Below are 26251 nucleotides of genomic sequence, written 5' to 3'. Positions count from 1 at the left end.
TTTAAAAAGCTCGAGTAATTAAATCTTAATTAAATACAGAAAATCATGTTCTCAATCTAATGTTTTTTCTTCTGTAACAATTGGATGGATAAACGATAATAATAATTATTATTGGAGTGAAGGGATTGGGCTTTTTACTTGTTGTTAAAATGGTTTTTTTTATTCAAAAACATAACAATTTTTACGCCAAGAATAAAGCGCGATCTCTTCACTCCCATGATCATCTCCTCAAGTGTCAATTTCTTAAAAAAAAACATATTATTCTGCTGTTTATTTGTCCAAATTGTTATACGAAAATTTTACATCTCAAAGAAACCACTTATTTATTTATGTGACTGCGATCCAGAAAAAAAGAAAATTTTTTATTCAATTTCTTCATTTAATTTAGGATCTTAAGCAAAGATAATTATTGAAATTAATATAAATTTTTATCACAGATTATTTATTTCAAGAAAAAGTGGAAAGCCTCTCAAAGGGACAAAGTCCATAGCGCCGGTTTTTTGGGTCAGGCCAAGAATAAGTGTCTTGTCGGTCTGTGCCCTTTTTGAATTTGCGGAGGGCCAAGCTCAATCTTTTAATTATTTAGGTGTTTGTTATATATTTATCGCCAAGTTTTGTGGTGCTTTGGGCAAAAATATTTAAAAATTCAACCCTTTAAATTTCTTCAACCTTTAGGAAATTTTAATTACAGTGAATTCACAACATTTTCAGCTATTCTTATTAATTTAGTAATAATATAATTATAATGAACAAATGAACCAATAGCTTTCGGAAATTGCTTGATATTAGAAATGTATAATGAACGCAAAATTAGTTGAAATTTTAGTATTGCAATAATCAATTTTGCCTAAAATTGTAAAAAAAGGCAATGAATATTTTGGCACGGAAAAAGGTAGCATTGCTTAAAAAATTTGAATAAAAACGTTCTAAAAATAAGAAGCAATTATGATTTCAGAATATTCAGAATACATCATGTTTGTTTCTCCTTAAATGTGACACTGTTAAGGAGCTTAATTTTTAGAATCAATCCCATATTTTTTAACAGGAGTTTTGAAAGTGATAACAATTCTTAGAATTTCTAAAACAATATAAAATATCAAAATTTTATTAATTAAGTATCAAAAAGTAAGATAAATAATTTAACGATTGATTAGATGAAGCTGATAAGGGCAAGAAAATAGCAAGGCAACATTTTAACACACAGCAACATGTCGCACTGAACAGTCTCGTGTTTGATAAATTGATAAGAAAAATAATTTTAGCCTCGACGAAATCCAAATACAGAGGTGCACTGTTGTGAGGAGCTGCTGCGTCCGTTTGATGCGCGCGACCGTCTGCAAAAGTACATAGACATATGTAAAATGCTTGTACATAGAGAGACGGAGAACGCAGACAGCAAGTATTAAGTACAGTGAAATTCAATGAGACCCTTTTGTGCGCGCTGCCGATCAAACAGGCGGAGAACGAGCGAGCGAGCGAGCGTCGCGAATAAGAAAAGCAGCGACGACGCGAAAAAGTAATTAGCGTGCCGGGCACTCTCTCTATTTGCGCCAAGACAATGCGAAAATCGAACCGCGACGCTTTTCAATCAAAATCAGAACAATTTGCCAACATGTCCTCTCTGAATTTGGATTTTCGCGAATTTTTTGCGCGTCGTCTGGCTCAGTCAAGACTATAGTGACAGCCTGCGAAAATCCAATTTGCCACTGGATTTCGTGCGACGCCGCGCGTGCGTTTCTGTCTCGCTGCGTTTTCGAATGAATATAATAATTACACCAACGGCAATAAAACGGCGCAGCTTCCCGTTCGCCGCACAGACTCCGGTCTCGTTGCAAAGATCATTTTATTGTGCTGACCTTTGAATCATGGATCAGCCCGCCAGAAGTTGCAAGCAGCAGCTTATCTCTCCGTCAATGTATTAAAAAGTAGTACTCTTTGGACCCCTGCTTAGTTGCGATAACTTTCTGCTCGATTTTTACACTTAACAATTTTTGGTCTTGATTCAATACCTAAATTTGTAAATCTCTGCTGTCGCAGAAACCAAATTCGAGGTCTTTTTGCATCTCGTCGTCGCGAACGATCATCATCAGCGGCACAGTGCAAGGCTTTCTCGTGCCAACATTTTTAATGAGTTCTTGGGCTCCGCTATTCCAATAGTCAATTAATAATTTAGAAATAATTGGAGTTAATATCAAAGTTTAAAACTCAGTTTTTTTTCTTCTTAAAATTGCATTTCTCTCAGAATTAGTTTGTTACTTTTTTGGCTGGATTTGTAATGAAGAAATTACATATTTACATATTACTCGTATTTACTCTAAAATGAATTTTATCATTATCGCTTTTATATTGTATTATGGTCATGTTGTCACAAAAATAAAGCATCTCCCAAGTAAATCACAAAATCACATTTCTAATTACATGTTATTCATAGATTTGGAAAATTCTTTTTCAGAATAAACCTTATCCGTCAATTCTAGGGCAGCGTTAAGCAATTTATATTGAAAATTTAAAATAATAACCTTCGCAATAAAATAAAAAAAATTATATAACAGAAATTAAACTATTGATAATAAAACATGTTATATATATATTTGTACAAAATAGTGCTTAGTAAATCTCTTACAAATAAAATTTAAAATTTTATTACATAACATAAAATGTGAGTGAAAATCATAAAAAAAAATTAACGATAACATCCTGTGTTTTTCTTACTCCAAAAAAGATATAGAAAAACTGAAATAAAATAAAAAGAGGATTATTCCTAATTGACAATTTTTTTTACATTTTTTTAATTAGCGTTTAACTTTAACTTCATTTTGATAAATGACAAAAAAATTGCTAGTGGTTCCAAAAAGGGCACCATATGATTGATAAACGGCGTGACGGGAGAGCGCTGTGGATTTTTTGCGTTTCCTGTGTTCGAGCTCAAGCGAAGAAAAAGGAGTGCAAGCCGAAGAAGGGGAATCTGTCTCTCCTCCGCGCTTCAAGTTTGTTCCACGAGGCACGTTATATACTTACAATGTTGGCAAGCGAGAAGCCCAGTTGTTGAGGGGGCCTCAGGAGAAGGTCAACGATTGCGGCGCACCGCGTCTGAGCAACACTTATTTAATTTAATATTTAAATAATCTTAACTTGTGCGTTATGTTTTATTTGAAAAAAAAAATTACTAGAACGACTTGAAAATTTCAAGCCTTCAAAATAAGGTAATATTTCCAATTTAAGAATTTAATTGATTTTATTCAATTTTTGATCTTCTTTGGTGCCGATTTTGAACTATTTGCTTAAAATCAGATATATTTATATTCATAAATGCGTGTGTCTGACTGAGAGAGCACTAAATCAAACTGAAAAACTTTTGCGATTTTACCACTCGTACTTTTTTTTTGCTAATATCTGATAACGGACCCCTCCCCCCCCCCACCTACATACCCCTTCAGTGCCAGCGTCTCCTCTTCTGACTTTATATTATGCAGCTTTTGCCGAAGTTCACGTCACGTGTCTTGTCCAGTACCACTGACCCTGGAGAGCGTGAAGTGCAAATTTGAAATCAATCAATGCGATCAGAACAGAAATCGGCCCTCGCCAACTTCAAGCTCTCTTTTATCAATTTGCTTAAGAATTTTATTAATTTGTCAAAACATGCAAATTTTAAAATTAAAAAATGATTAGCCTCCTTTTTAAATCTTTTTTGACAATCTGTGTGAATCATTAAATGTAAAAAATTGATTGCGTCGTCAGTGTTTAAGTGAGAAACATTGCCTAGGATTTATTAATTCAACTAAAGCAATATGCACAATCACAAATTTCAAAATTTATCCTACATTTTCCTGGTTCCCCAGAATTGTATAAAATTTTAAAATAAAAGCGCGAGCGTCAACATAAACATAATAACTCTTCCCGGATGGCGAACTTTTAAATTACAAATTTTACGCTCTCCACCTGCTGCACTGATGTTATAGTAAAATGTAATTAATTTTCTTTTAAATCTTTTAATCGGCAAGCCAGTAAATGATGAATCATTAATGTCTGAGTATTTACAAATATAGATTATCGTCATATCCCTCCTTTTCTATTTTCAATTTTTGTACCGAATTTGTCAGAAACAAATTTGAAATACTCCTTAGTAAAACCAGTAGTAATAATTATTCCTGCTTTTTATTGTATTATGGCGTGAAATTAATGTAATCAGTATATAAATTCCAAATCATATAATTTTGTAAAAATTAATTTTATAAACAATTAAAACTCCAATTTAAAATTCTCGATAATAATTTTAAATTCACTTAACATTTTTTATTATATAAAAAAATTTTTAAACATTTAATCAAACTATATCTGTTGGCAACGGAAAAAAGTGCATGCCGGCTGTGAGTATAGCTGCTCTGTCTGGGGATCTGGAGGCAGAGATAAAAAAACGCGACTTCCTCTCAGCTCGCTATGAAAATTTGCGAGGCAGCCAAGCTTTCTGGCCAACGGTGTTATTTATTTGTGCTCATGACACCCGTACGTGTATTGAATATAAATACTCAATTTGACAACAATTAAATAATTTTGGCACACAAAGAACAAATTAATGAAACTTTTTTACAAAGATTTGAATGTATTTGAGAAAAAACCCTAAGTCTTTTGTGCGTCAGCCCGCAAGAAATTAAAAAAATTATAAATTTTTTCTGACTTGACGTTGATGTTAATTCCCCTCACACACTTGTTGCTCTCTCAGCAGGCAAAACTCACGCCAACGACAAAAACATTGTGGACTATGGATTCCGACAGCACAAGTGAGCCCGCCGAAGGTGCGGATAGTGCTTCATGCTCGTCCTCGTCGGACAAGTCACCCGGACAGTCGTCCCGCGAGACTAGATCAAGCGTCCGAATGCCACCACGTTGCGCACGTTGCCGCAACCATAACTTGAAAATTTCTCTGAAAGGGCACAAGCGGTTCTGCAAGTTCCGCACGTGCCCTTGTGACAAGTGCAGGGTGACCACCGAGCGACGGCGCGTCATGGCTGCCCAGATCGCCCTCCGAAGGGCGCAGGCCCAGGACGAACAGTTCGGCCGGATAAGAACCGACCCCCTGCTCGAAGTCACGGAACCGGTGCCCAGAAGTACCGCCTCTCCCTCTTCTTCGGCAGGGACTTTGTCCATCGTCACGCACCCTGACCCCGGGTCACCCCCTATTAGCCCCCAGGTGGTAGCAGACGCGGCCTCTACAAACCCCACGTCTGCCAGCTCGGCTGATGTTGGCGCTTCCACCTCTAATGCAGGTAAGAATTTTGCTTTTTTACATTTTTGTAAAAAAAAACAAAATATTTAAAAATGATGTGGATTATTATGTTTTGGTTAATTATTTGGCGAAATAAAATCATAAAAGCGCTGTGCAAATACAATTGAATTCCTGCTGAAATTTTTGTAGCGGCACCAGCAGAGATTATAGAAAGTGCAGAGTTCCATGAGCATTTCTTCTCGGAACACTTTGGCCTCCTCAGGAATGGTGGGTTAATTAAATGTACCCTCAAGATTTTCATTGCAATAATAATGTGATGCAGGTTTTTTATATTCATCAGATTCACTGCCTGATTCAATTTAATTCTGGGTAAATTATTTAATACAAATTAATATTGAAAATATTTCTGAAGTGTGTTCCATTTTGAATTCATTTATAAAAGTAATATTGCTAATTCTACGCAAGTAGAAAAAAATGAAAATCAAAAGTGACATGGTCACAGCGGCGAGCCCACAATTGTAACGGGGTACATGAAATTTATTAAAATATTAAAAATTAAATATTTTGCATGTTACTGGAGTTGAAATTCGGCTTTTCCTCGTTAGGTTCGAAGTCACATGAATTATAGCTTTTGATAATAAGATTCTTCTTAGAAATAATTCTCAATTTATTATTAATATTGTTTATTCCACTCGAGCCAGTGAGGAAATTGAAAAAAAAATCATAACTAGCGTAGATCTGTTCAAGCGCCGGCCATCAAAGGCTAAAGAGAAAAGGCCGCCGCGATGAACCCACAGCTACAAAAATTGAACGGCAGTGATGATACTGATGATATTGAAAGAAAATAATGTACTCAAATGGGCGGAAGATTAATTTGAAATAGAAAATAAATTTTAATTAAGTATTTTTATTAGCTAAAAAAAAAATCATAAAAATTAAATAGTGTAATTAGCAAAACCATAACACAAAATACAAAATTACAAATTAATTTATTTTATAATTCATCTTCAATGGAATTTAATTATGAAAGGTTAATAATTTTAAATTGGAATTGAAAATATACGTGGATTTACTTATTAAATTAAAATGTAAAGGAATTCATTAAAATTGCGTTTTTAGAAAATTGACCGGAAATATGTACATTAAAAAATTAAAGAAGCCTACACCCAAAAAACACTAGACCCGAAGCCGCACTTACTTGGAGCGATGAATTCTCTTCAATAGAGCAGCCACCGCTTTAACAATAAGAAATTTCCCATAACATTTTCTAGAGCTGTCACAGATCTTAGCTTCTTTGGGTGTAATTTAAACTTAAAAATTTATAAATTAGTCTGAGAAAATGATTTAATTTACTTTCAATGTGTAAACGAATCAATTAACCTTCTTCAATGATATATAAATAAAAAAAACGTAATCATGTGTTCGCAACTTTGAAGTGTTCTCCACTCCCCACTATTCCCCCTCCCCTCCCTTACTGAACGGTCTTAACTCGGCAAAGCTCACTTGTGTGTGTTTCTGCAACAGAGTAAGACACGAACATTCTTCAGACAGCACAGAGGACACATGGACGCCGCGGACAGCGTCTCGCATTCTTCTGGAAGCTCCTCCAATTCGAGGCCGCAGAGAAAAAAGGCACCCCCGCGATGCGCCAATTGTCAGAACCACGGTCGGAAGTCCCTTCTGAAATGGCACAAGCGGCGCTGCAAGTTCCGCACGTGCCGTTGCACCAAGTGCACGTTGACCACCGAGCGACGGCGCGTCATGGCTGCCCAGACCGCCCTCCGAAGGGCGCAGGCCGAGGACGAACGAATCAGCCGCAACTGCCTCAGCCCTTTGCCCGAGATCCCAGAACCGGCGTCCCCAAGGTTCTCGCCGCCCCAAGACAATTCGCCCAGAAGCGGCACCACTTCTTCTCCCTCGGCAGGAACATCGACCAACGGCAGCGTCATCGTCGCGCACCCCAACCCCCGGCCCAGGTCGCACTCGATCAGACAGCTGATCGCAGCAGACTCGGGCTCATCAAACCACGTGTCCGCCAGCATGGCCTTTGCACCCGTCCACAGGGGCGCCTCCACCTCTAGAATGGGTAAGAAATTTTTTTCTCCTAAGAATTTTTTTTTACAAAAAACAGTAAAAACTGAAATGTTTAAAAATGTTGGATAATTATAAAATGTTTTAAAAATGCTCAAAAACATGTTTTTTCAATTGATGAAAATTAAGAATTTTTCATCCATCCAGGGTTTTATTCCTTTTTTGTAATTGAAGATTAAAAATAGCTTTATTAAATGCTACTTTCAGTCACTTAAAATAAAATCTGTATGATAAAATTTTTAAATAAATAAATATTTAGCTTTTCAACATTGGCAACATTTTTTGGAAATTTGGTTTTTGCTTAAAAAGTTGTAAAAGTCTGTCATTTAAGTCTGTTTTAGTCGCTTTAGCCGGAAATTGAAAAAATAGTCGATTTTAAATAGGTGCCAATCATAACAAAATCACTTGATTCATGCAGAAAATGCATTTCTGTAACGTTCCGAGCGACGTGGATAAAAAGTTTTTTTTTTTTATTAAAGATATTTTTTTTATGATACAAGTCCAGCCAAGCTCGAAAGCTTATCGGCTGGTGCTCACGCTAACTGACGAGCGATTTGCTCGCCAGCTATACAACTAACAAAATATGCACAGAATTATTACAAACAAGTGTGTCACAAACAAGTGTGGACAAGCACAATTTTTTATATTCAATTTAACTTCCGTCTTGCTTTGTAAATTTTTTAATTCAAGTGGCAATAAATTCCACAAACGTGGCAAAATGAACTGAGAAGTTCGATCAAAATATTTGTTCTCACTCATCGGTTCTATTACAGGATTTTGTCGTAACATTCTTGTGTTATGCGAATGGGTGTACGGTACACCATGGTCCAAATCATCATATTTCTTAATATTCAGATTTTCCATATTTTTTTTACGAAACGCAATTAAAAATTTAATTAGTCCGCGCCATCCCACACGTGAACTATAATGTTTTTTTATATGGTATAATTATACATATTTCGGTCAAATGACTCCTCTCAATAATTTTATTTATGGATTTATGCTGCACCAAGAGCATTGCTTAAATATTTCTAATTTTTAAGATTATTTAGGGGCTCGGCAGCTGCCTTTACTTACTGGAATCGATCGGAGTGAATGGTTATAAATGGCAAACGGACAGATTGTTTAAAATAATTGTAATGATTAACACAAATAGAAAACATAATTATAAAAATTCATGATTATTTTCTGTAAATATTATTCACTTCAAATAACAAGGTGCAGATTTCAAAAATTTATTAAATTTTAAAATATTTTTACTGTTGTTTTTTCTTTCTTTTTTAGAAACATCATTTAGAGCGGGACGTAAATGATATAAAATTCCAAATTTTACATTATATTTTAAGCATAATTTTCAATTTATGCATAAGATAATAATGATAAAGCCACATGTGCAGTTGGCTACACTGCGTCAGCGCGGTACTCTTGACCGCTCTGAGGCCGCGGTACTGTTGACCTACAACCATATTTTGGTTGTTTACACATAACAAGTTTATTTCAAAAATTTTATCAACCGGCAATACATTCCAGAATTTAAATTGATTTTGAATTGTTTGCTTGTGCTTTGTGGAACACATTTTATACAAAATTTTCTCTTGCAGCGATTTCAGAGCTGTGAGATTTACAGCACCCCAAGCTGTAATTCCGTAATTTAAGTAAGAATGAGCTAACGAGAAATACATTATTCTCCTCACATTATAGGGCATATTAGCTTTCAGGTAATTGAACTCACAATAATTTTCTCAGTTTTTTTTATATATACTGTAAATGAGGTTTCCAAGATAAATCCTGATCTACAATTACTCCGAGATATTTTGTATCCGTGACTTGCTTTAAATTGTTGCATTTACAATTAATACAAAAGGAATGCAGACAGTCGTAATCATGACAAATTATGTTGAGCACTGGGATGACAAAAATGCATGCAAATGGTTTATTTTGTGTTTACAAAAAATCCGTTATCATGGCACCATTCAACAGTTTTATCAAATTCGGATTGAATTGTTAATTTGCAATTGTACTGTTTGAATTCGTTGATTGACTAAAAAACACGAGCCTAATTATTATGTTTCGATCAATTATTTGGTGACTCAAGATACAAAAATCGGTGCAAATACAATTGAATTCCTGCTGAAATTTGTTGTACCAGAGAAAGTGCAGAGTTCCATGAGCATTTCTTCTCGGAACACTTGAGCCTCCTCAGGAATGGTGGGTTTAATTAACCCTCAAGATTTTCATTGCAATAATAATGTGATGCAGGTTTTTTTATTCACCAGATTCACTGCCTGATTCAATTTGATTCTGTATGATTTAATACAAATTAATATTGAAAACATTCCTGAAGTGTGTTCCATTTTGAATTCACTTTAAAAAAAAGTAATATTGCTAATTCTCGTCAAGTAGTTACAAAAGGATTTGAGAAAAATGGAAATCAAAAGTGACATGGTATCAGCGGCAAGCTCACATATATTATTGTTACAGGGTAAATGAAAAAAAAAAATTGCATGTAACTGGAATTGAAATTTGGCTTTTCCTCGTTGGCTTTTAAGTCTCAAACATCACGAATCAGTTTTCGATAATAAAATTCTTCTACGAAATAATTTGCTATTTATTATTACTATTGTTCACTCCACTCAAGCTAATGAGAAACTTGAAAAAATGACACGACTAGCACACAGATCTGTTTAAGGCGTTCAAGCGCCGGGCATCAAAAGCTAAAGATCTAGAAACGGTGGCCGCGATGAACCAACATCTACTAAAATTGAACGATTCAATAGCGATATTGAAAGAAAAAAAAATGTGCAAATATATTTATCAGTTTAATAATGCTTGTATTAAATAATGTAATAAGCTAGACCAATTAGAATATTATAATTTATTTAAAATTAAATTATATTATGAAAGTTTAATAATCATAATTTGAGATTGAACATTGCTACAGATTACTTATTATGTTGAAATATATAGAAAATTTATTGAATTTATCATTTTTTAGAAAAATAATGGTATAAAAATTTAAATAATGTTAATAAACTTAGAATTTTTAAATGATTTAATTTACTTTCAATGTGTAAACGCAACAATTAACCCTGTTCATTAGTACACAATAAGGGTTCTACTGTAAAATAAAACGTGTGCGGACTTAAGTTTTCTCCTCTCCCCACTATTTTCCCCTCTCACTGAGCGGTCTTGGCACGGCAAAGCTCACTTGTGTGTGTTTCTGCTACACACACTCATGGTTTGCCGGATGGCTCGTCGGAAGATGGATTCAGACAGCACGAGTCAACCCATGGAAGCCGCGGACAGCGTCTCGCATTCGTCCTCGTCGGAAAGATCGCCGGGACGCTCCTCAAATTCGAGCTCGCGGACGCCTCCGCGATGCGCCCGTTGCCGGAACCACAGTCTTAAGATCGCTCTGAAAGGGCACAAGCGCTACTGCAAACACCGCACGTGCGTTTGCGACAAGTGCAGATTGACGGCCGAGCGGCAGCGGGTCATGGCGGCCCAGACCGCCCTCCGAAGGGCGCAGGCCCAGGACGAACAGTTCGGCCGCAACGGCATCAACCCTTTGCTCGGGATCCCGGAACCGGCGTCCCCGAGGCTCTCGCCGCCCCGAAACCACTCGCCCAGAAGCGGCACCTCTTCTTCTCCCTCGGCAGGAACATCGACCAACGGCAGCGTCATCGTCGCGCACCCCAACCCCCGGCCCAGGTCGCACTCGATCAGACAGCTGATCGCAGCAGACTCGGGCTCATCAAACCACGTGTCCGCCAGCACGGCCTTTGCACCCGTCCACAGGGGCGCCTCCACCTCTAGCATGGGTAAGAATGTTGTTTTTTCCGGCTTCAAATATTATTTTTACCCACTTTAAAAAAATTTAAAAAATTTAAATGTCGCATTAGTTGATACGGTTTTAGTTAAATAATTGGCGAAATTAATTAAGCGGCGTAAATAAAATTGATTTTCAGAAGCAGGAACAGATGATGCGAAAAGTTCAGTGACCAATGAGATGTTTAAATTTGCTGTCACGATTTTTACGCAAATTATTATTGATTTCGAATTGATTTATTTTGCTGTATTGCAAATTATTGTTTTTATTTTTTTTACTCTAACGCAAAACGAGTTAGTAATTAAATCTTAATTTTATAAGTCGGTATAAAAATAATTACACGGTAGAGGGTTGATTCGTTGTGTTTAAAAAGCATTGAGGAAAAACCGAATTTTAAGAGGCAAAAATGTAAAAAAATTCCTTGGCCGAGAAAAGTAAATAATACTAACAAATTCATTTATCCCGGGTCATCGTTATTACAAACAGAACAAATTAAAAACACGACAGACAATTTAAATATATTTATATTTTTTTTTTAATTAAATATTTTATACTGAATTCAATATAAATTGTTTATATTTACACTTCTTGCCGTCATTTAATTTTTAAATTTTTTATAGCAATTTATCAATTTGTTAGCAACCTCATAAAATTTGAAACATCTAATCTCCGTGATTTATAATTTCATTCTTTGAAACAAAATCACAAGAATAAATCAACTTGGCCAGAGGGTAAGCGCGCACGATTCTATTCTGCGAGTTAAACGCTGCGCCAGCTGCTTGAGAACTCGAAATCTGCACGAAACTCGCAAGAGAGAAAGAGAGAGGGCAACAAGTACTGGCAATTGCACCCAGCAAGATACACATACCTTTATCTGATCTAATCTCACGATTGCCGTGCTGTGGCAGATAAAAAAATCAACACTTTTTGAAACAAAGTCAGAACACAATACGAAGTCCGTTTCGCTCTCGCGTCATTAAATCCAGTTGCAAAAATTCTGGTTTTGCATGTTCACCTTGGCTAAAAATTCTTCAAAAAAATTTATTCACTGCTAAAATTTGCATATATTTTTAAATAATATTAAAAAGTGGTTTTTCCAATAGCATTTAACTATGATATTTAAAAAAAAATGCTCAAATAAGGAATTTCATTAATTTGCATAATAAATTATCTTATTATTATTCTGTGTTAGGAATTTACCTTGTTCTTTATGAAACTGAATTATTTTTCAAAATATTTATAGCAATTTTTATTAAAAAAGAGCAGATTAGTTGTTCCTAGATATATTTCGTAAGCAAAATTTTGCATATCAATTGATTCGGTTGAAATGCTGTACTGAAAATAGACTAACCCACTTAAATTTAAATGTTTTCCGCACTAAGGGTCTTGGCATTTTAAATATTTGCATGGCCAGTCGAAAATAAATCTGATCGCACGATTCGAGCGACCACTTTTTCCATTCGTTTCGCAACGAGATAATTTATTGACTTTAGCGGCAAACAAGGAACGCCGTCGTGGCTTTATATACAAAGTAATTCTCTCAGGTCGCGCAGGCAAAAAAGGCAGCGCGAGATTGTCACCGAGACAAACTACCTGGCCGGCCGTCCGAGGAACCGGTTTGCGCATTTTTCGAGGGCGCAGACGATCGACTCTCGGCGGTGAAGAACCGCTGACTCGCGAGTTGGGCGCTGCCTCGCCCGCCCGCCCGCGACCTGAAAGCCGCGACCGCAGGTGCTAATGGACAGCAGACGAAAGAGAGAGAAAGATGATCCCACTCGCTGGCACATTTCGACTGTCTGCCGCCGCCGCCGCGAGAATCTAACCGTCGCAATAGAGTTGGCGTTAGCTATGGCCATGGTTTTTTCGTTCGCTCTCTATCTTTGGCGCCCACTTCATGCAGATCGCTCGCTCGCGCTCTCGCGAGACAATCAAGGATGCCCGCCCGCCCGACGCCACTGATCAATTGTGCTGTTCACCATTCGCACAGACATTCCGAATTCGCCAATCGATTTAACGCGAAGCTCGTGAATATTCATCAGGGCCGTTCAGTGACCCCTGCATTCATTTATTTGAGCTAAATAATTAATATCATTAACTGGTACAAAAATAATTATAGCATTTGAAATGCAAAATCTAATTTAATTTTTGATAGAAATTTTGAATATTTGTCAAATTTATTTTAAATATTTATTTGCTTATTTAATTTATTTGTTTCCACTTTTCATCAAAAATACCACCCGCAGAACATGAATGTATGTGGGATTGCCTATCCTATCCGACCACCAGAATTAAAGGATTTAGGCGATGCCTTTGACCGGTTCCATTTAAAGTATTTAGTCCCGCGATTAATTTTGTAACGCAATGTATCATTTTTTTATCGGCAAATGTGAGAAGAATAAATTACATTTTTTTTTACAAATAAAATTCTCACCTGGATGCGATTCAAATTTTTAAATTAAATTTTAACAATTTTAATGTCATAATGCATAATTTTAAGGACCATGAAGGACACGAGCTTTGTACTCACTGGAATTATTTGTTTCTTAATGAAAGAAAGGCTTTACAAGTTTTTGTCACAATCTGCAATTCTATTTCATGAGCAAGAAAATTATACAAAAAATCAGTAAAATTGAAAGAACACTCCTTTTTATCCACTTTATTTTATTTTACTTTTTAAATTCTTAAAACTTAAAAAACTAATTTCATTTACCAAGCTATTAAATATAAATCTTAAATAGATTGGGACTGATTGGGACATGAATATTGTTAGTTTTCACATTAAAAAAAAAAATTAATACAAAAAAAGTAGTATTTCAATTTTACTGATTTTTTTTTTACTTGCTCATGAAATAAATAAGGTTGCATACCGTAGTAAAAACTGGTAGAGCCGTTTTTTTATTAAATAAAAAAAAACATTTCTTTGCTTCCATGATCGTCTCCTCAAGTGTCAATTTCTTCAATCAATACTTTTCTATTTATCTTATTTTAAAAAAATTTAAATAGTGTCTCATTTGGACAATTACATCGTCATTAAATAATTTTTTTGCTACAAAAGCCTGTGGTGCCGGCCTAAATTTTAAAAATAGCAAAATCTCCGCCGAGAGTGTACCCTTTACACTTTGTAATGTCGATTGGCGAGCAAATGCGCTGGGCACCGCCGCGGTTCGCTTCACGCCTCGACAGCGATGGGCCAATAATAACCCGCCCAAGTGCTTATGTAAGGAGGGTTGCCAACAATGTGCCACGTATTTAATCAGTGTCATTGTTGCGAAAAGAGCCGACTTGAATGTGCAACAACTGCAGCGCTGACACTTGACCCTTTCGAAGATGAGGCAAAACAAAATCTGCGTCAAATTAAATCGGGGCCGACGCGCGCAAATCAACATCTCATGTTTCCGCAGCGAGAAAAACTGGCAGCGAAAGAATTCACTTTATATTTACTCTCACCACGTTGCAGGCAAACCCGTTCTGCGGAATTCCACACCAAAGGAATAAGGAAAAGAAAGCAGGGCACTTTTATGATGCAAGGGATTTATTTTTGCAGGATTAGAAATTGCGTGAATTTGGGTGAAATGCAAATTATTTTTATTTAAATGCGCGCTCGTAAAATGCCACCTTCGCCGTGGATTTTGAAATCTCAACTAATGGCGTGACACTTGATACTTTCTACATTAATTAGTTACACGTCACTGGATAAAATCATTATATCGTTCATAACTTGCAAGGTAATAAGCGTGTGAAATAATGGGAATTTTCAATTAGTTTCTTATGAGCTGATAATAAGTTGATCGTTGGCAATGCCGGGGCAAAATCTGAAAAAAAAAATGTTTGTTAATTAATTTAATTTTGTGATTTCCAATTTATATTTATATCTTTCATGCCTAAAAAGTTGAGATTATACCGTTCCCATATAACTTTTGGTTATTATGACCCCCCAATAAAATGTTTGCAAAAAAATTACTCACTTTTTTAGACAAATTTAAAAATGTTTAATAATAATTTATTTCCAGTTTATAAGCCTATTAGAAAATGGCCACATCACTCTCTTTTTTGTCCTGAATTTAATTAAATAGTTTTTATGGACCATTTCCTCGCTTATGAGAATTTTCAAAATCATAGAAATCAACTTGTGCCAAGAAAATTAAATTTTTTTAAGTATTTCAAAAGTTATATAGCTTAAAGTGAAAAAAACGTTTTTTTTTCTTCCTCTTTATTAATTTTAACTCTGTGACCAAACTTCCTTGATAATTTCATGGTCGAAAAGAAAAATTATCACGTTCTGCAAATTGGAACTATTTTAAAGCTTTGTTGCATCTTAAGTGCCACTTTGCAACTGTGAGGAGCCTCTTTAATGCACAGTTGCGACATTGCAGCATTACGAGGCTACTGGCAGATTAGCGCTTATCATCATCATCATCATCACCAAGGTTGTGGGTGGCTCCGGCACATCCGTCCGCCCGGCAACGCGGCCGCCGCGGCAACGTGTTGCACGCCGAAAAACACCTGTTGATTTCGCACACACGCTACGTTCGAACGGTTTTCAAAAAAGGTTTTGCCTTCTTTCCAGAGTCGGACGCTGCAAGTCCAATAATTTGTCACCGCTGACACCTTTCTTGCCGAATCCAAAGCCGGTTGAGGCCCCGAGGGGTTCCGTGAACGGGAATCGAACCCAGCAACACTTCTCAGACAAAATTATTTCAGCGTCGGATGAATGTTGAATTTTATATAAACATTTTCCACTCAATTTGATTCGGATTCGTTTTTCATTTAAGGAGATGTTTCTCAGCAGGCGTTCCACATATTATGACGAGTTGGACAGGAATAAGAAAAGAGACTGCAGGCGGGTTTCGAATGGCGGACTCGTCATAATTGCTGTGCATTTCATTCATCTTTACGAACAAAAACGCTATTGCGGCAGCGGCTGTTTATAAATATAATAATGATGCATCCGCCGAGCACTCTCTCGTCAGCCGAGCCTCATATCGGATTTCTCGTCACGAATAAAAATTTCGCCTTGTATGCAGAGTATGATTGAAATATGAATAGCGTAAGGTAATACACCTTCACACCTTTTTGGCTGCATGCGCGATACACTGTGAACAAAGTGTAGTGCATTCAAACAATGCACCACGTAAAGGGCGTGGAAGGAAAAATACGACAAGTTCAAATTCAATTTAATCAATGCAGAATTATATAAATAAATCTTGCAATAAAAATCCGTCAAAACAGTTTAAAAGATAAAAATTTACGGATATGCTTAAAATTTTCCGGTCTTTTAGAAGAAATTCATTTTTTAATAATAATAATAATAATAATAAAATGTGACTCTCTTGGACCAAAATTAAGGATATGCCAGCAAAAAATGATGATTTTTTAAATAAAGTTGAACCCAAAAACAAAAAAACAAAAAATTAATTGGGTGGTGCCTTCTGTACCACCAATAAAGGGCACAGGCCGACAAGACTTTGTCTTGGCCTGACCCTAAAAAAAAAGATATTTTTTGTTTATTGGTTGTAATAAACAATTATAATTAAACATAAGTTGCTCAAAATTGCTCATACTGGTTACTGGTTTTTATGAGTGAAAAAATTTCTATTTAATTCACAAAATTACCAACAAATTGGCATGCCGAGCCTAATTCATGAGAATTAAAATTATTAAAAAAAAAAAAAAAACAATTCCCAAAGAATTTATTTCCTTTTTGAATTAATAATGTCAAGGGAGTGTTCTTTTCTTTGATTAAAATTAAAATTGTTAAATTTTAAAATTATTACTCTGTAACATCACAACATAATCTACAGTAAAATTGATGCAATAATAATTTTAATTACGCTCCTTCTCTAAATAATAAAAAATTGATCAAACAATCTCTGAAATTATAAGTATTTATCATTAATTTCACTCATTCTATAAGCAATCGTTTTTTTTATTGGTCTCATAAGGTTTTCACGAGGAAAATTAAACCAAAAATCAATTATTCAGCCACAATTTTCCCAAAAAGACAACATACAAGTTCTGATTTTCCTCTTTTTGCACAAACGCATTTTGCGATCAAACGCGGCTTGTCATCAGGGGGTTGATAACCTTTTGCTCGATCGCTCCGCACGCCACCGAATTAAAGTTCCGCGCGTGCAACCGAGACGTGGAATAAAAAATCGGCGCGGCGAAATCAATGGGCCCAGACAAACACCGAGTCTGGTCTCACGTGTGCGCTGCGTTTTCTTTGCGGGGCCAGTTTCGTCGTCTGTCAGGCCATTAAACGACATCGTCGCGATTGCAATTCAAACGCGCGAGCAAACATAATGTGTACAAAAATGAGCGCGCTGCAAGAGAGCTTTGCTTTGGGCATTGTGCACGTCTCGTAATGTGTATGGTACAGAGACAGACAGACTTCCCGTTTCAGTTGTGCGAGCGCAAATACATACGTCGCGGCCAGAGAAAGAGAGGAAGTACTCCAGCCGCCCCGAGACTAGCCGAGTTAGTGCGCAATCGTTTATAAATAAATATATGTGTACTTACAGTCGGTTGGGTAGCGCGTGCACGCCGTGATAAGCGCGCGTGTATCACACACAAAGTGGTGTGCAAAAATCCACCCCCTGCCAAGACTTGCCAAAATTAAATCTAATCCCCGGTGGTAATTAATTTGTATCTTCATGAGGTCGGTCACAACAGTTTCAGTTACACTCAAAGGAGAAAAATTGTTTATTTTTTTAAATTATAAATTTTTACAACAAAATTTAAGCACTTGATGTTTATAAGTAAATTTTCTTGGTTTAATGACTGTTTAATTAATAAATGCCGAGCTTTTTCAAATAAATATTCATTGCAATTTTTGCCTAAAATTTTCCGCAATACTTATCTTTTATCTTCAATTTAATTTATTTACATCTTAACATTTATAAAATATTAATAATCTTATTAATTAATATAGAACATAAATGAATATAATATAACCAATATAACCCGCAGAAAAAGTCAACTACTAATTATTTTATGTGAGATGAGTGTCGTTTTTATTTATAGTGAACTCTCGTCTCAATAAATTAATCATTAAAAATCGGAATGTGTTCATTTTATTTGCAATTTTGTTTGATTTGAGCAGAAAATAAAAGCGGCAGACAAAAATTAAGTATGCAATATACAGTCATTGTCATTAAAACAAAATCCTTCTATAAACAAACAGGTTTTGAACCGTGTCAACCTAAATTAAAAAAAAAATACATTTTGTGATAGAATTTCACGATTGAGGGTTGATTCATGGTGATTTGAATTTAAAGTCGGCTCTCCTCGATGGGTTTTTGCGAGTTGTTTATTGTTTGAGAATATTGTTTTTCTTAAACAATAAACAACTCACAAAAAACCATCAAGGAAATCAGGATTTAAATTTAAATCACCATAGAAATAACAATTTAAAAAAAAATCATTTTTAATTTGCAGTTACTTTGTTAATTTTTTTAATGAAATTCAGGCTAATGTTACCAGCTTAAGTTTGAATAATTTTATAATAAATCACTCTTTATCCTTTATTTAATTAATGCAGTTAAAAAAATGTTGAATAAAAAATATTCTGATTGACAACAAAAATTTAAATTTTTGCACCATATGCAACACATTGCATTTAAAATGAAAAAAAAATCATTATTTTATATTTATCAATTATAAAATTATAAACTGAATATCCAAGTTTCTTTTATGTGAAGACTTTTGTGAGTTCTATAAAAAAAAACGTAATTCATATTTTTAAAGAAATTAACAAAGCTCATAATCAAGCTGACTGAGAAAAGTGTTAAATCTCCAGAGCGATTCTCATCTCCCGAAAACGCAAAACAAGTGATTACCCCTGTCTTGGTGCTGCGAAAGCAATAATTAAAAGAGCACTAAGGCGCCTTTGAACTCTGGCGATTTTTTAGTAAGTGTTTGTCGTTTTGCCGCTCGGCCGACGGGGCCGACGGGGCCGCGCCAGCTGTCGTAAAATCATCCGTCCGTGTGTCGGGTCGGATTGGATTTTTCACCTGTTTCGCTGCATTACACTCATTATTAATTCCGAGTAATTTTTAATGACCACTTACGCTGTCGTCTAATTTAGTTTGCGTTTTTACGACGACGCGTAAATTATCTTTGTCCAGCGTAGCCCACTTTTTTTGCGCGATTCGCCCGGTGAAAAATATATAATAAAGCGCGCATGATTTACAACGCGAAACGGCGGTCACCGTAAAACTTGTCGCTAATAAATTCTGAGATTTTACAATCAGCCTGCTATTGAGCAACACACGTCCCGCGTGTGCTTAATCTGCTGTTAATAGATTGTTTTACATGTCGACTGGAATCCGAACAGCAGGAATCTCTCGAGTATAAATGCAAGTTTGAGGAAATTTATCGCGACTCGTTATTTGAAAGAATTAATCATTCTGATTTGCTAAACAAAATCATGGTCTACATTCTCGACGTCGATAAGGCGAGTTAATTAAGAAAGCGAGCGACGGCGCCCGCCGCTAGTAACTTTTTTCGGTTTGTCCTAGGTCGAGAGATAAGCGCGGCCGAGTCTGACGTTTATTTATTTTAACTGCTAGACTGGAAAGCACGATCTGCTGAATTTCACGCTTTGCTCCACATGCCGTGGCGCGACCGCCACTCTATAAACTCGAGATTCCACTCGACTTATAATTAGGCGCAATTTCCCACTCAAGGCCATGTGCCACGCCCTCGAGGGCCAATTTGGCAATTTATTGGTTGGGCAGGTCAGTGTCTAACGGACAAAGTCACAAGTAAAGTTCATTCACCGTCTGGAGTCTGGACCTGGCCAATCTAAACGACTCTTATCGTCTGCGGTTGATAAGCGGAATTTCGCGCCGGCCTTGGTACAGCTGAAAATAAACGAAGGCTTTTTTATCAGCAAGTACTGCATTTGAATATAAAAAAAACAACTCTTTCTCGCTCACTTACATATTATCTTGAATGTTGATTGGAGCTAATTAGTGCAGATTAAATAGTTTGCATTTAAGTTATAATTGAAATCAACCAATGTATAAAAAAGGGAATATGATTTTTGAAAGGAAAATTGGAAATTTGGGTGAATTTATTTAATAAATATCAAGCGATATTGAACGGTCTAGTGGTTGATTTATTTCCCACCTTTAAGTATATTTGAGGTCACCGCAAGTGACTTTGATCAAAATATTTTTTTCTCAATTTAACACAGTTGTATGTTTTGCAAAAATCTCGTCTAATTACTATAACTCATAATTACACAATAATAGGCCAATACGCTGTTATGGGCGATAAAAAAATTTTGTATTCAACAATAGCTGAGGTAAAAATTAAAAAAAAATGTTCTCAAATTATTAAACAAATCAATTTTAGAATCGAGAGTAAATTTTTTAAATTTAAAAAAAGTGCAAAGCACAAATTTGAAAAGTTTTGAAGGGAAATCATTATTTAAATTTATTTTATTTACTATATTTTGTTTATATTATTATTATTATTATTTTATTATTATTATTATTATTATTCTTATTATTATTATTATTCTTATTATTATTATTATTGTTATTATTATTATTGTTATTATTATTATTATTATTATTATTATTATTATTATTATTATTATTATTATTATCATTTATTCTACTCAAGTCATAAAAAAATTGTAATTGGAAAAATGATATTAATATTATTATTATATTTATAAATAATTTATAATTTTGTTTAGTGATTGGAAAAAATTGTTACTCTTTGATGATCAAAAATTTGAATAACATTGTGGAATCTTTGTGATATTTATAATTAAAATTAATTTTGATACAAGAAGTCATTTCAATAAACTTTTGATAAACCAGATAAACTTGAGACAACTGAAAAGTTGTAAAACCCACACGCGTCCTCTTCGCGCAACGCCAAACGCCTGATTGAGACTTCGACTTAATTGTTTTAATTATAGCCGCACGGCAAATCAAAGTCAATTAGCAGCAGTCAGTCAAGTAGGTTGCTCTGTTGCGTTTCAATCGCTGCCAGCGTTCTTCTGCCGACAGAGACGATTTTGCAACTTTATTTGCACTTTCGCATTGGCTGCTGCGGTACGTGTTTCTGCTCAAGCGACCGACCGACCGACGAGGAATTAAATTGTAAACAAGATCAACACATTCTTGCCAAGCATTGCTCACTGTACTACTTCTAATTTATTGCGCACCACTGTATAAATAATATTATAATAATTGCCAGCTCACTCTATGCTTGCGATATTTCCATTGCACACGCGCGCTGTTATTAAACTTTTCTTTGATACACATTTTATTCACTCTCCTTTAATTCAATTTTCTATTTTTACGCACTTGAAACGCGCAAATTATTTCACGTAATTAGTAATGAAAAGACGCGAGTTTCTACTTTCTATAATCTTGTTGAGCTCTCCAGCTTATAATTCTCAACACCGCATTCTACAAGTTTTTTGTATCGATATCTTTCATTCATTACTCATTATTACTATAAATCGCTATTCATAATTTTATAGCAAATTAATCACACCATTTAACAAATAAGCAGGAAAATTATGTTTAAATTTTTTCTACATTCCATTTTTTATTTTAAGGGAATTAATTATTGTAAATTTTATTGCATTTTTATTATAATTTTAGCGAAATTGGCCACAAAAATTAATTCAATTTTTTTTATAGCACTGTTGGATTGATGGTTTGAAGTGTGGATTTCAAAAGAGCTAAATCCGTTTGTTGGCTCAGATAGCGATTTCGTGTTTTATTTTTCCGTTTTCGCTGCACCCGAGGTCGACGAAGAAAATTAGCCACTTTAATTACGGCTGGCCGGCGTCCACGTGAAATAATATCTAACTCCGGGGGGCGACACTGATGGATTCGCGGCACATTAAAAGCTCTTTTCTCGAATCTGTTCATCGCGCGCACCGCTCCGTCCAATTTGTCATCGCGCAGGCAAGATCGAAATCTGCCCGTGCGTTATTTTCTTCCCTAATTATTTGGCAAGCGCCGCGCCCGCCGTAAATTTCCCGGTCCTAGGTGTGCAAATTGGCGACGATATTTACGGCCGAAACTTTTTGCCGCACATAAATTCCGGCTGCTTTCACACCAGAGTTGAGCTCAAAACGGCGTCGCGGACAAAACAAAGTTGCACCAGAGAGAATTTAGGGCCGCGATTAGTCGAGCCAAACAACTGCGAATATCGGCGGCATAATTAGCCGCGAGTGCCGTTAAATCCTGTTTGCGTTCGGCTCGAATAATTTAATCCCGCTCCTTGCGACATTTAAACGCACATAGAATGGTATATCACGCGGCGGCGTCTTTTGACTCGACGGACTTTGAGAGTATCAAATTTTATTTGCTTTGTCGGCCTTTAAAATTTCGCAGATTCAGCGTCTCTGCTCAATTAAAATAACAAAGCAGACGTCGTTAATTAATTAGTTTGTTGTTGAGCACCAACTTTTACTTCAAAATTGTGTCTTGAAATTAATTTTTAATAAAAATTATTTAAAAAAACATTACCAGCAAATTATCTAAAATTTAATTAAAAAATTAACTAATAATAATATATATTACTTGCTTTTTGTTTGGGATTCTTAATTTTAAAGTTCAATTTTTAATTTATTCATTATAAATTTTTTTTAAATTATTTTCATCGTTTAAATTTGTAAAAATTTTAATTTCTAAGATTATTTTTTATCTGATATAATATTTTTTTTTTTTTAATATTTTGCCGCTTCAGTGGTGAGGATAAGTATGTTAATTCTCTATTAGAAAATCTTGCTCTTACTTCGTGCTTGCTGTTGTCAATTGATGTTGAAGGATCCTTTAAAGATAAAATATGATGAAACTTTCATTTATAAAAATATTAAATATTAGCTTACACACATCTTTCTGAATTTTATTTTACTTCAACCTCTGCCTAAAAATTTAAGAAATTGAATCTCAAAAATTTCAAACGAATTCTAGATTTCTTTTAATTCATACATCAAACGAGCTCAATGAGTTTTTATTTTTATGCATTTCGACGGTGACGTCGAGCAGCGCCTTGAACTCTTTCGCCAAAGTGCAAATGTAATTCAGTGGAGATCGGAACGCCGATACAGGCAATAAAATGGCACATTGATAAAATCAAGCGTTATGAATTTAAAATACGGGGCTGCACGCGCGCGCGCCGAGCTAGGAAATGTCGGAATGTTTGGTCAACTGTCGGCGCGAGACCCACTTATGCACACACAGACTGTTGCAATTATAATTTTCAAAGTTGCATCAAATGCGCGCGAGCGAGTGGTACACATTTCCAAGGCGCGGCTGAGGATTGAAGAGAGCGCTTGGCAACCGCGGCCGCGAGGGCAGCTTGCCAGGCGCGGCGAAATTAAGGGCAGCCCCACGATTTTCGCACGTCGGCCACCAGCTGACTGCCGATGCAAATCCGCCGAATAAATTAAGCCACGTGCAGATTTTTTATCTTTCGATTCTTTTCTCGGAATGCCGAAGTTGCTTTTAAGTTGTACATTTTTTAAGATACGCTGGGCGCCGAGAAAATAAATCAGCCAAATCCGCCGGCGCGTGTATTTATGCGCTGCCTGTCTGTCTCGGCAACTATTTCGAATTCGCCGCAAAAAAAAAAATGACGAAGGGCCGTGCAAAGAAGAAGCTTGTATGCTAATCTCGCGGTCGCGGGCGTAGCGGAAATTTGAATCTGTATAATGCAGCGTCTCGCCGAATTTTTAACTTGTTGATACATTGTAAAATGCCTGACGGACGTCTTTTGACATTCAATTACCATAAAATTGTATTTTTCTAAACATCCACGGGTCAGAAATCAGATTTGCATTGCAATTGGTGCCAAAATAATTAAATTTATAAATAACCTTTTTCACACAAATTACTTTACCAGATTTTATAAATATTTTTATTTCTCAAAATATAAATTTTTTATTATTTAATAAAAATCTGGTAAAGATAACCGATTTTATTGGAAATACCTTTCTCAGAACGCTAACAATATTGGTATGTGAATTGTGTCCATTTTGCATACTTATTTATTTACTTAAATTATTAATTTAATTTTTAATATGAATCTTCCTAAAAATTTCTATTATAAACGGGGCTTCAGGAAACGTTTTTTTTTAAACTTTCAATAATATTACAGTTGTTCATTGTCCAATAAATTACATCACATTGTTTACATTCAATTTTTTTAAACAATTTACTACAAATTGAATCCAAATATTTTGTAATTTTTAAATAAATTTGTCGAACCCAATAAACATATTTTTTGAGACTAAATAATTGGCAAATTTGATATGCAAAACATTATGAATTTAAAAGGTCAAATCAGATTTTTCAATGATATAACCTTTCCAGTCAAATTTTAATTGATTGAATTGGGATTTCGGTAAAAATTAAAATTAAAAAGGTTGGCTTGATTTATATTTGCTGTTATACTAAAAAAAATTCTCCACACGCTTTTGGATTTGCAGTGAGGAAAAAAATCGAATTAATCTCCTTCAGCAATTTTAAAGAGGTTTTTAAATTGTCTGATGTGTGTATAATTATAAATCTTGAACTTGCAATCCAGCACGGAAAGCTGCGCGCAGGGCCGGTTATTCGAATTAATTCCAGGGCGTCGGGTTCTGCAGCGCGCGTTTTATTTCTGCACGCGCAGACAAGTTGAATATACAGAAACATGCCCGCCGCTTCCATTGCCAGCAACAAAGAAACACAAATGGAGTTCTTATCTCACGTGGGACGTTTAATAAATCTCCTCTCGATTTAATTTATTAATTTAGTATTAAAAAAAAAGAGAGAAAAAAAATTGGTTTTGTGCGGAAAACGTTGAAGGCTTTGCCTGTCAACCGAAATTTCAGGCCGACGGCGTCACAAGAGCACCAGACTGATAATATTATTCACGCCTTATTAAGTCGTGACTTTTTTATTGTCCGAATGCGAGCAAAAATCCGCCGCGGCTGGATAGGCCGGCGCAGGAGAGAGGGAAGAAGGTTAACTTGTGCCTCATGTTGTGTGACACAGTTGTAAAAAAAGAGAAAACTAGTTATTCCAGTACGGTGGCAATCAAATAATACGGATCTCGGCGTCGGCGAGAGGCACTACGACTTTTTGACCAAAATGTTGCAAGCCGAGAGAACAAGATAGAGAGAGAGAGGAAAATAATGGCATTGTCAGTCGGACCGGGCATTGAAAACACGCGCGCGACCTCTGCGCTCCCCGGACGTCTCGAAACTCCATTTGGCCGCACCGACGTGATGCTTTATGTGGAAATTATGCTAATGGCCAGAGCGCCCGCACACCTCGACCAGCCTGCAATTACAGACTTGAAACCAAATGTGCATTTTAAACTCTTTTCGTCAGCGACAGTGGTTAAAAGTAATTTAATATTTATTTATTAAAGTGGCTTCATGGACATTAAAAAAAAATTTATTTTTAAATCAAGCACATTAATAAATTGATACAAAATATGCTTTCAATTTTTAATTTTTAGCCACCCAAGAAGCATAAATTTACTGCTTTCAGCCATCTGAAGACTAATTTTGGATCTCATGCACAATCAAATTGATTCAGCTGAATTAATTTGTAGACGATTACAAAATGACATTGTGAATCTTTTGAATGTTCCAGAATTTTTCGGGTTGCATATCCACAAAGGGTAACACAATCCATTATTTGACCTTTGGCTATTTGACCTAGAAAGTTTAATTTAATTAGCTAAAATTTGATCCTGCTTTTATTAAGTGATAAAAACAAAAACTAACCAAGGCTCACTGCGGCGGATGGAGTCTTTTTGATCTTGGAAGTTTTTTTTTAATTCGTGCCGTTTTTCAGAATATTCTTTTTCTTTTCAAATAAATTGTTTTCAGCAATTGAATGTAAACAATGTGATGGAATAATTTTGTTAAAATAAACAACAATAATAATAATTTAAAAAAAAAATACTTATTCCTTCAATTTTGGAAGCACTTTTAGGAAATCTCTACGATTTGGAAAATACAATTTTCCAGAAGAAGAATTTTAATGAAACTCAATTAATATTTTATCATGGAATTAGCATTCAGAATTAACAATTCTCCAATCGCTTCAAATTAAGCTTTATTTTCACGT

The 26251-nt window shown here is 35.4% G+C and overlaps 1 protein-coding gene across 6 annotated transcripts in view; it reads left to right on the top strand.

Moving 5' to 3' along the window:
• The window catches only part of LOC132200578 (doublesex- and mab-3-related transcription factor 1-like), a 75533-nt gene that overhangs the window by 2688 nt on the left and 46594 nt on the right, over positions 1-26251 (top strand). The window contains exons 1-2 of one of the 6 annotated variants that reach the window (XM_059626157.1): positions 2890-3203; positions 4724-5264. In XM_059626157.1, coding sequence (XP_059482140.1) covers positions 4760-5264 — 505 coding nt within the window. In that variant the 5' untranslated portion in view covers positions 2890-3203; positions 4724-4759. Of the gene's footprint in view, positions 1-2889; positions 3204-4720; positions 5265-6748; positions 7311-10322; positions 11137-26251 lie in introns of those variants that run through there. The other 5 variants (XM_059626155.1, XM_059626156.1, XM_059626153.1 and 2 more) reach the window with 5 other exon arrangements.

Source organism: Neocloeon triangulifer, unplaced genomic scaffold, assembly GCF_031216515.1.
Source record: "Neocloeon triangulifer isolate White Clay Creek 2 clone unplaced genomic scaffold, ASM3121651v1 ptg000014l, whole genome shotgun sequence".
Classification (NCBI taxonomy): domain Eukaryota; kingdom Metazoa; phylum Arthropoda; class Insecta; order Ephemeroptera; family Baetidae; genus Neocloeon; species Neocloeon triangulifer.
Note: the sequence above shows the minus strand (reverse complement) of the source record. Positions and strands in the feature narration are given on the sequence as shown.